The 11,761-nt window shown below is 47.9% G+C and overlaps 1 protein-coding gene across 2 annotated transcripts in view; it reads left to right on the top strand.

The window, feature by feature from the left end:
• Positions 1 to 3,248: 3,248 nt before the first annotated feature.
• The window catches only part of LOC144502412 (ral guanine nucleotide dissociation stimulator-like), a 301,219-nt gene continuing 292,706 nt past the window's right edge, over positions 3,249 to 11,761 (top strand). For both annotated transcript variants that reach the window (XR_013499339.1, XM_078226289.1), the window contains exon 1: positions 3,249 to 3,522. Coding sequence is in view for 1 of the 2 variants with exons in the window: in XM_078226289.1 (XP_078082415.1) it covers positions 3,439 to 3,522 (84 nt within the window). In the remaining variant the exon portion in view is untranslated. The remainder of the gene's footprint in view (positions 3,523 to 11,761) is intronic.

The following is an 11,761-nucleotide window of genomic DNA, read 5'->3' as shown; positions in this document are numbered from 1 at the left end:
TCCAGTTCCCTCCCAGAGTCTGAAAGACGTGCTGGTTAGGGTACATTGGCCATGCTAAATTCTCCCACAGTGTACCCGAACAGTCGCCGGAGTGTGGCGACCCGCTCACGCCCCGCTGCCGGGTCCCGTGATGTAGGGGAGTCTAAAACTAGAGGCCATAGGTTTAAGGTGAGAGGGGAGAGATACAAAAGGGTCCAGAAGGGCAATTCTTTCACACAGAGGGTGGTGAGTGTCTGGAACAAGCTGCCAGAGGTAGTAGTAGAGGCGGATACAATTTTGTCTTTTAAAAAGCATTTAGACAGGTACAGGGGTAAGATGGGTATCGAGGAATGTGAGCCAAATGCAGACAATTGGGACTAGCTTAGGGGTTTTAAAAAAAAGGGCGGCATGGACAAGTTGGGCCGAAGGGCCTGTTTCCATGCTGTAAAGCTCTATGACCCTATGACTCTATGTATCCTGGAATATGTCTAGCTGGAGTTGGCAAACCAAAATTCTATTCAGTCACCCCAAGGGGCTTCAGCATTATGGGGCCTACGCCAAACCAAGATGGCTGCCTCGTCCGATGGGAGTCTGTCACACAAAACAAAAACAAAACAAAAACCCAAGAGAATGTTGGCGATACACAGCAGGCCTGTCACCGGAAAGAAAAGAGAGAGAATACAGTCTCAGGTTCTAAGAGTGTTGTGCAAAGTGTTAACCGATTTTTCGTAGGCCCAAATTCCCGCCTGTACAAATCCGATGCGTTATTGGGTTCTGATTCCAGGTCTGCAGTAAAATCATTCTATTGTCTTGAGCATCAGAGCTTGTTTCTTTCCCAGCCAGATGAGGATACAAGATGACATCTTGTCAATACAGGATTGAAAATGTCTTGGAACAAGGCTAAATTATATCAATAAACTCCCTTGGCCTACCCATCATCCACATCTAGCTTGAACTTGAATTTAAATAAATCAATCTGAAGACTATCTGTCAATTATACTTTTATTTCTTAGTTCTCTTTGTAGGCAATTTATCGTATCATTGACTATATTTAAAACACCGGCCGACAGGCAGTTGTATTGTCCACTGTAAATCATAACTGCCCCAGTCATTGTTGCATTGCTATTTCTAAGGGCTTTGGAAATCTGAAGCACAAAGAGACTTGGGAGTCCTGGTTCAGGACTCTCTTAAGGTTAAAATGCGGGTTCAGTTGGCAGTTAGGAAGGCAATTTCAATGTCAGCATTCATTTCTAGAGGGCTAGAATACAAGAGCAGGGGTGTACTGCTGAGGCTGTATAAAGCTCTGGTCAGACCCAATTTCGAATATTGTCAGCAGTTTTGGGCCCCATACATGAGGAAGGATGTGCTGGCCTTGGAAAGGGTCCAGAGGAGGTTCGCAAGAATGATCCCAGGAATGAAGGGTTTGTCATACGAGGAGGAGTTTAGAAGGATGAGGGGGGGATCTAATTGAAACTTACAGAATACTGAGAGGCCTGGATAGAGTAGATGTGGAGAGGATGTTTCCACTAGTGGGAGAGTGTAGAACTCGAGGGCACAACCTCAGAGTGAAGGGACACTCCTTTAAAACAGAGATGAGGAGGAATTTCTTCAGCCAGAGAGTGGTGAATCTGTGGAACTCTTTGCCGCAGAAGGCTGAGGAGACCAGGTCATTGAGTATCTTTAAGACACAGATAGATCGGTTCTTGATCAAAAAGGGGATCAGGGGTTAGGGGGAAAAGGCAGGAGAATGGGGATGAGAATCACATCAGCCATGATTGAATGGTGGAGCAGACTCAATGGGCCGAGTGGCCTAATTCTGCTCCTATATTTTATGGTCTTATGGTCTATTTTCCCGTCCCGCCCGTCACGGGAATCGTAGCGGGCGGGACACAGACCAATGCAAAGTCTGTTGCCCTCGGGCAGGATTTTCCGGCTTTGGGGCGAGTGCGGCTGGAAAATCGCATCCTCTGTCTCTTTCCTTTGTCTTTCTATCTCTTGTCTCTGTTCTCTTGATTACATTAACTTTAGTGCATGTCCCCAGCGTTTTTTGCTGGTGTTCTGGGCAATATTAATCCCACAGCTGGTCTAGATTTTCCAGTCCCGCCCGCCGTGGGAATTGCAGTGGACAGGAGGGAATATTTGACAGACCGCGGTAAGGTCCATTCACTTTGGCCAGGAATCTCCACTCTGGACCAGAAAATCCTGCCCTTAGCTTCTGAAACGAAAGATTTGGCCATTATTGCGTCGCTACCTGTGAGAGCTTGCTGTGCATGACTTAGCTGTGCGATTCCTATTTGGGGCGGCAGGGTGGCACAGTGGTTAGCACTGCTGCCTCACAGGGCCAGGGATCCGGGTTCGATTCCCGGCTTGGGTCACTGTCTGTGTGGAGTTTGCACGTCCTCCCCGTGTCTGCGTGGGTTTCCTCCGGGTGCTCCAGTTTCCTTCCACAGTACAAAGATGTGCGGGTTAGATTTGGTGGATTGGCCATGCTGAATTGCCCCTTAGTGTCAGGGGGATTAGCAGGGTAAATACGTGGGGCTATGGGGATAGGGCCTGGGTGGGATTGTGGTCGGTGCAGACTCGATGGGCCGAATGGCCTCCTTCTGCACTGTATGATTCTATGGTTCTATGATTTACAACAGTCCTTACACTTCAACAATAGTTCATTAGCTACATAGTGCTTTGGGGATGTCCTGGGACTGCGAAAGATGCTACATAAATACAGGTGGCACAGTGGTTAGCACTGCTGCCTCACAGCACCTGGGACCTGGGTTCAATTCCAAAAATGTACGGGTTAGTTGATTTGGTCATGCTAAATTGCCCCTTAATGTCAGGGGTACTGGCAGGGTAAATACATGGGTTAACAGTGATAGGGCCTGGGTGGGATTGTTGTTGGTGCAGGCTCGATGGGCCAAATGGCCTCCTTCTGCGCTGCAGGGATTCTATGTTTGGAGGCAATTGTTTCAAGAAAAGTGGAGCAAAAGCATATCAGCTTTCAGTCGAATTGTAACTGATTTGGTTTCACTGACATACTCTCAGAGAGTTATATAGATAAGGCAGTGCAGCAGCCAGTCAGATTGCGAGAGAGCCGTGTCGTGTGCATTATGCTGTGAAGCCGGAGTGTTTCTTGACAGCAAGATGCAAATCTGGGAGCGTGCTGCAGCGTGCAAAGGGAGCTCGATGAGCTAGCCAGCTGTAGGCTGCAGCTTTCTCAAGAGCTGCACTGAAGCAAGAGCCAAGAGGAAGGAAGCTTTCTTACTGCATCCGCCTGATTCAGTGCAGAATAGAAAGTGGGCAGTGGGGGCGGGAGGTTGGGGGGAGGACGGAGTTTCCTCCAGCCAGTCACTGCGCCGCTAAGGTCCCTGCGCCACTCTACGGCAGGCGGCGTGTTTGGACACAGCCATGTGAGGCACCATTCAAAACCTGGCGGTTGGCAGCAGAAGACGGCGGGGGGCGGATATGGAGACAAAGTCGCTGTTCAGCCTTCAAGTGGCGCTCGCACAGCCCGTCAAAGTCTGCATGTTTGACCTCCTCGATGGTTTGGTAAGTCCAAACGTTCCTTTTGGGATGGGGTGGGAACTGACAGCCCCTTGTCTCAGCCCCCTGTAGCCCCCTGCCCGCTTCACACCAGCTCTGAAGGAGCAGAAAGTGAGTGTTTGCAGCAATTCACGCGTGGAGTTTATTTAATAACACGCATGGACAACTGAGAGGCAGCGGAGTGAACACACACACATGCACACTCACACACACTCATTCAACACGCACACACGTGCAACACACACACACATGCAACACACACACATGCACACTCACACACATGCACACTCACACACATACAACACACACGCATAAGCACACGCACACACACACACACAGCATCCACACACACATACAACACACATGCATACACACACACATACACACATACAGCACACACACATATATATACACACACAGACACACACACACACAGACATACACACACATACACACAAACACACAAGCAAATTGCATTCTGTTGAGTAACAATGCTTCCTCATTATGTGATCCCAACCGCGCTTTCTTTTTAAGATTTATTACCTTTCGCAGTGAGAGAGAATTTAGACTTGTCGCGTCTAATTTTATCTGAGCGTGTAGTGGGGGAGGAACTGTAACAACATGAAAGAAACAATCAGGTTGTTAGCGCGTTCATCGATTGTACAGTTCTTAAAATGTGATAACATTCCTGTGAAAGACCTTGGGCTGTTTCACCGTGTGAAAGGTTTTACACAAGTACAAGTAGTGGTTCGACGGGATGCGGGGTTGGGTTGTGTACAATATTTTTTCATTTCTCAATGGAAATCCAAGCTTGTGGCGACCACTGGCCCTACTGCCAAAGAGCGAGTGTTGGGAACGCCGCTACAACACGTCTAACCCTGCTTCCTAATCAACGAGGCGGACCCAAACCTCTGGCAGGGATGAAGAGACAGTTGTCTCTTTAGATTTACCAGACCAATTCCTGGGACGGACGGATTGTCTTAAGAGGGAAGGTTGGACAAGATAGGCTTGTGTCCGTTGGAGTTTAGAAGAGTAAGAGGCGACCTGATTGTAAAAGATCCTGAGGGATCTTGAGAGGGTGGATGCGGAGAGGATGTGTCCTCTTGTGGGATAATCTAGGATTGGGGAAAGGGGAGGGGGGGGGGGGTCATTGTTTAAAATTTAAAATTCTCTTCATTTAAGAGGGAGAAGAGGAGAATTCTTTTCCTCAGAGAATCTTTGGAGCTCTTCTCCTCAAAAGATGGTGGGAGTTGAGTTTCTGAATATTATTAGGGCAGAGCTAGATGGATTCTTGATTAACAAGGGGGCAAAAGGTTATTGGAGGTCGACAGAAGTGTGGGGTTACGGGTAGAATAAGATCAGCCATGATCTTATTGAATGGGGGAGCAGGCTTGAGGGGCCGAATGGCCTACTCCTCCTCCTAATTCGTAAGTTCATATTGTGGCGAGCCTCCTACTGCTGTGGTTCCAAAATAGAATGGACCCCCCACTTCCTCTGCACCCCCACCCCTCCCGGACTGGAGGTTGGCAGAAAAGGGAGGGAGTCACGTACAGTCTGGTAATGCTCCTAGAAAGCTGCCGTGAGATCATAGAACCCCTACAGTGCAGAAGGAGGCCATTCGGCCCATTGAATCTGCACTGACCACAATCCCGCCCAGGCCCTATTCTCAAGGGTAAGTACGTGCGGTTTATTCTCAAAACCCCATGCATTTACCCTAGCTAGTCCCCCTGACACTAAGAGGCAATTTAGCATGGCCAATCCACCTAACCCACACATCTATGGACTGTGGGAGGAAACCCATGCAGACATGGGAAGAACATACAAACTCCACACAGACAGCGAGCCGAGGCCGGATTCGAACCCGGGTCCCTGGTGCAGTGAGGCAGCAGTGCTAACCACTGTGCCACCGTGAGCCTAAGCCCCGGAGCTTCCTCCCTAAGCCTCTCCATCTCTCTCTCCTCCTGTTCAGCTGTTTTTTTTAAAATCCTATCTCTCTGAGCAGACGTTTGCTGACCCATCCTCATCCTGCTGGACACCAGTTGATATGGTGCCAAAAATGGGCTATTTGTGTTTATAAATAGAAGAATCCTAACAGAGCAAAACAAGAGAATATTCTAGAACTCCATAAATCCCTGGTCAGGCCTCGACTGGCATCCAGTGGACAATTCCAATCGACACACTTCTGTAAAGATGTGAAGGTCTTAGCAAGGCTACAGAGGAGGTTTGATCAAGATGGCATCAGGGATGAGGGACTTCAGCTATGAGGAGAGATTCAGAAAGTTCAGACTGTTCTCATTGGAACAGGAACCATACAAACAAGGAGCAGGAGAAGGCCATTCGGCCCTTCCAACCTGCTCCGCTATTTAATAAGATCATGGCTGATCTGATAGTTACCTCAAATCTGCATCCCGCCTACCCCTGAAAACCTATCACCCCTGTGTTTATCAAGACTCTATCCACCTCTGCCTTAATAATATTCAAGCACTTTGCTTCCAGCGCCTTGTGAAGAGAGTTCCAGAGACACGGTGGCACAGTGGTTAGTGCTGCTGCCTCACAGCGCCAGGGACCCAGGTTCGATTCCCAGCCTCAGGTCACTGTCTGCGTGGAGTTTGCACATCCTCCCCGTGTCTGCGTGGGTTTCCTCCGGATGCTCCAGTTTCCTCCCACAGTCTCAAAGACGTGCTGGTTAGGTGCATTGGCCGTGCTAAATTCTCCCTCAGTGTACCCGAACAGGCGCCGGAGTGTGGCGAGTAGGGGATTTTCACAGTAACTCCATTGCAGTGTTAATGTAAGCCTATTTGTGACACTAATAAATAAACTTTACTTTATATCACACCCTGAGAGAAAAAGAAATTGCCTTACCTCCATTTTAAATGGGCGACCCCTTATTTTTAAACAGTGACCCCTAGTTCTAGATTCCCCCAGAAGAGGAGACATCCTCTCCACATCCACCCTGTCGATCCCCCTCAGGATTTTTGTATATTTGAATGGAGTCGCCTCTCTCGCTGCTAAACTCCAGCAGATACAGGTCTAGCCTGTCCAACCATTCCTCATAAGCAACCCACCTATACCGAGTCTCAGTCGGGTTAATCATCTCTGAACTGCTTCCAATCCATTTCCATCATTCTATAAATAAGGAGACCAATACAGAACACAATACTCCAAATGAGGGGCAGAATTCCCCCAAAAACATTCTAAGTGTTGAATTCACGTGAAAACTGGAGTATTCACGCTGTTTTTTTCAATGGGAGTTCAGAGAAGAACCTCCCACACTCTGTGCATTGCAGAGGCCACCAGCGTGAATATTTCAGGGTGCGGGGCCTATTCCCGCTGGAGAGGCACAATGGGGTGGGAGAATTGTGGCTGTGGTCTCACCAACGCCCTATACAACTGAGGCATAACCTCTCTGTTCAATTCCCCTCACAATAAACGATGACAAGGTTAGGAGGTGATGTAATTAGGATTTTCAACATGATACAAGTTCTCTGGAGAGTGAGTCATGAACCCAATGTCATTGGGCAGATTTTCTGGCATTTTTCCCTGGTGGGATCTTCCAGTTCCACCAAAAGTGACTCTCCACCAACCCCTCCTTCCCATCGCCCTCCCTTCCCACCACCACCACCAACACAGGTTGCCCGGCAGCGGGGGGGAGGGGGCAAATGTAAAACACTCCAGGTTTACTTTGGCAGGGCTGGAAATCCCGCCAGCGAATGCATCGAAAGCATTCTTTCCATATGGCTCCATCTCTGACCGAGATCGCAAAAATCTACAAAGGGTTGTGAACACGGCCCAGTCCATCACGCAAACCAGCCTCCCATCCATTGACTCTGTCTACACTTCCCGCTGCCTCAGAAAAGCAGCCAGTATAATTAAGGACCCCACGCACCCCGGACATTCTCTCCTCCACCTTCTTCCCATGGAAAAAAGATACAAAAGTCTGAGCTCACGTACCAACCGAATCAAGAACAGCTTCTTCCCTGCTGCTGTCAGACTTTTGAATGGACCTACCTCGCATTAAGTTGATCTTTCTCTACACCCTAGCCATGACTGTAACACTACATTCTGCACTCTCTCCTTTCCTTCTCTATGAACGGTATGCTTTGTCTGCATATCGCGCAAGAAACAATACTTTTCACTGTATGTTAGTACATGTGACAATAATAAATCAAATCAAATCAAATCAGTGGTTGATGATGAGGTGTCTCTGCCACGGGAAAATAACAGACCGCGCAGGGAGTGGAAAATCCAGGCTATCAGTTCAAAATCACGGGCAGAGAGCCTGTTTAAGTTTAAAGTTTATTTATTAGTCACAAGTAGGCTTACACTAACACTGCAATCAAGTTACAGTGAAAATCCCCGAGTCGCCACACTGCGGCACCAGTTCGGGCACACTGAGCAGGAATTTAGCGTCGCCAATCCACCTAACCAGCACGTCTTTCGGACTGTGGGAGGAAACTGGAGCACCCGGAGGAAACCCACGCAGACACGCGGAGAACTGGTCCCTGGCGCTGTGAGGCAGCAGTGCCAACCCCACTGTGCCACCATGCCGCCCATGCCATCTGGGAAAGGTGGTGGAGGGCAAATTCTCACCAGGATCTGGAATGCTTGACCTGTGAAGACGGTGGAAACTGATTCAATGAATGATATTAACGGGAAGTCGGACAGATTCTTCCGGCTGAGGAACTTACAGGGTGACAGACCAAAAAAGCAGGAATGCGGATCCAAGCACGACAACACTTTAAAAAAACAAGGCACAGACGTGATGGGCTGAATGGTCTCATTCTGAGCTGAAAAACTCTGATTCTCAGGCCTATCACAGTACTTTAAATGTTATACACATTAAATAAGAGAGAAAAGCTATCATCTCAGCTTAATTCTTCTGACCACATTTCTGCATCTTCGCAGAAGAATCAGGTGCAGAATGTTACACTGCATTATTATACACAGTGTTACGATACTCTGTGTTATAGGAATATAACTGTATAAACCTAGCTAACGTGCAATTTACCGTAAGCAATGTCTTGGGACTTTTGACAGGAAATAGAAATGTATCGAATTAGAGAAGTGTTTCCAATTTTTGATAAAGGTAAGTACATGTAATTAGATAAAATTGCTTAACTTTGCATATAAATAGATCATATTATTGGAAGTAACTTTATATAATTTTCGCTGAATTCCATCTATAATTGCCTGTTTCCTGCTCCATTTTTATTTACATATCTTGTGTATATTTATATGCACCGTATCTTGTGTATATTTATATGCACCGTATCTTGTGTATATTTATATGCACCGTATCTTGTGTATATTTATATGCACCGTATCTTGTGTATATTTATGTTACTGTGCCTTGCTGATATCACTGCGCCTTTGACTTGTCATTTTGCTATGTGTTATTGCCCCAGGATTATTCATATACAAATCCTTCTCCACTTGCTCCCCCCCTCATTAAAACAAGGTCAATGTCCCAGAGCCAACAGGTCTGTTGGTTGGGTGCAACTAACTCTCTCATTGCCAGTAGTTAATAGTAATAGTTTAGGTCGACAGAGAGTTGGTCTGACCATGCTGCTCAGGCGAATCCTACTCTGGTCGGACGCTCCCCTCTCATGACATTTGACCTGACCGACCTCTTCCTTGGGCAAGGCTTTGCCCTTGGGCAAGAACCTGACCCAGCTCTCTGCTTCCAATCGATCCTCAAAGCCCCCGCTCCACCCCAACTGCCCAACAGAAATACTGCCCCATTCGAATACAACCCAGTGACAGCCTGTTCCACCGGGAGTAATGGTTGTCTCTGTGCAACCCCCCCTTCCCCCTCCCCCAGTCTCCCGGGAGTGGGGACCGGCCACCTGGGGTTCTGCCCAAGAGCTTTATAGGGCGGTGTTTGGTTCTGCCAATATATGCAGAGGCAGGAAGTCAGTTCCTTAAATCTACAACAACAACCTGTGTTGGTGTTGCACCTTTTTGTAATGTAATAAAACTTCCCACAGTGCTTGGCAGGAGTGTAACCCAGTTTTAAAAGAATGATGCGGCGGCAAGGAAGAAGATATTAGGGCAGGGGACCAAAAGCTGAGTCAAAGAGGTAGGTTTTAACGAGGGAATTCCTGAGATTGAAGCCTGGCTGGTTGAATCATAGAATCATACAGTGTTGAAGAGGCCATTCAGCCCATCGAGTCTGCACCAACACATATGAAACACCTGACCTCCTGCACAATCCCATTTACCAGCACTTGGCCCATAGCCTTGAATGTTATGATGTGCCAAGTGCTCATCCAGGTACTTTTTAAAGGATGTGAGGCAACCCGCCTCCACCACCCTCCCAGGCAGCGCATTCCAGACCCTCACCACCCTCTGAGTAAAAAAGCTTTTCCTCACATCTCCCCTAACTCTCTTGCCCTTCAACTTGTGTCCCAGGTGGCCCAGATGGTTGAAGGCCGAGGTAGTTGAAGCCCTGGAGGTTAAAGGCTCAGGTGGCTGGAGGTACAACTGCCAATGGCGCAACAAAGGGTGGCATGGTGGCACAGTGGTTAGCACTGCTGCCTTACAGCGCCAGGGACTCGGGTTCAATTCTGGCCTCGGGTCACTGTCTGTGTGGAGTTTGCATGTTCTCCCCATGTCTGCGTGGGTTTCCTCCGGGTGCTCTGGTTTCCTCCCACAGTCCAAACATGTGCGGGTTAGGTTGATTGGCCATGCTAAATTGTCCCTTAGTGTCAGGGGGATTAGCAGGGTAAATATGTGGGGTTACGGGAAAAAGGCCTGGGTGGGATTGTGGTGGGTGCAGACTCGATGGACCGAATGGCCTCCTTCTGTGCTGAAGAGATTCCATGATTCTAAAAAAATAGGAACTGGGGGATGGGCGGGGTTGGTGTTGGAGGCACACACAGTTCTTGGGGTCCCAGTCTCAGGTGCCTCTACATCATGCACCAGGATCTTGAACACTGGAGGAGTCATTTCGGCTTATTTTTCTTCCTTGAGTGTTTCCCGTTCTCTCTCTCTCTCTTTTTCTCTCTCTCTGTCTCTCTCTCTCTTTCTCTCTCTCTCTCTTTTGCTCTTGCTTTCTCTCTCTCTTTCTCTCTCTCTCTTTCTCTCTTTCTCAGGAAGGAAAACATTTCACTGAGGGAGTAATTTTCACCTTTACCCTCAGGCGGTAATCATGTGACCCATCCCCTGTAGGACCAACCCAACTTGCATTCCATTGAAAGTCCACCAACCAGGTTCCCAACCAGGCAGCATACATGAGGGGACCATTCGGCCCTTTGTGTCCATACTGGCTCTTTACAAGTACATCTTGGTTAGTCTCACTCAGCTGCTGCTTGCCCATTTTCCTGCATGAATTTTCCTTGAGGAAGTTGTCCAATACTCTTGGAAGAACGATACCCTACTAGTGAACCATGTTCCACAGCTGCTTGTGATTTTGATTTGATTTATTCTTATCACATGTGTTAGTATACAGTGAAAGGTATTGTTTCTTGCGCGCTATACAGACAAAGCATACCGTTCATAGAGAAGGAAAGGAGAGAGTGCAGAATGTAGTGTTACAGTCATAGCTAGGGTGTAGAGAAAGATCAACTTAATGCGAGGTAGGTCCATTCAAAGGTCTGATGGCAGCAGGGAAGAAGTTGTCCTTAAATCAATTGGCATCCAAGACTTTTGTATCTTTTTCCTGATGGAAGAAGGTGGAAGAGAGAATGTCCAGGGTGCGTGGGGTCCTTGATTATGCTGGCTACTTTTCCGAGGCAGCGGGAAGTGTAGACAGAGTCAATGGATGGGAGGCTGGTTTGCGTGATGGACTGGGCTTTTGTAGTTTCTTGTGGTCTTGTAGAGCAGGAGCCAGACCAAGCTGTGATACAACCAGAAAGAATGCTTTCTATGTTGCATCTGTAATCTTGTGGTAATGTAGCTGATATTCTGATAACCCTTTTATGTCGATAAATCGCTCTTAATCCTTCCCTTTATGTAACCAGAATTAATCCTTACTCCAGTTCAAGCTGCTATTCTTTGTTCTCTCTCAGCCCATGCTGACACTCTCCTCTCTCCTGCCCTCTCAGTTAATGCAGGCTCTCTGTTCTGCCTCTCTTTCTCCTCCTTCCCCCACTCCCCCCTCACTGTTCTAGGCCTTTTCCCCCCCTCGGTTTCGCTCAGCATACTCCTTCACCAGCGTTGTCCGGCAACTGAGGCAGCTTGCCATTGGCCACCAATGAGATCTTTCAGTTATGTCGTAATGTGTTTTGTATGTCCTGCCCGCCCC

Source organism: Mustelus asterias, chromosome 13, assembly GCF_964213995.1.
Source record: "Mustelus asterias chromosome 13, sMusAst1.hap1.1, whole genome shotgun sequence".
NCBI classification, from domain to species: domain Eukaryota; kingdom Metazoa; phylum Chordata; class Chondrichthyes; order Carcharhiniformes; family Triakidae; genus Mustelus; species Mustelus asterias.
Note: the sequence above shows the minus strand (reverse complement) of the source record. Positions and strands in the feature narration are given on the sequence as shown.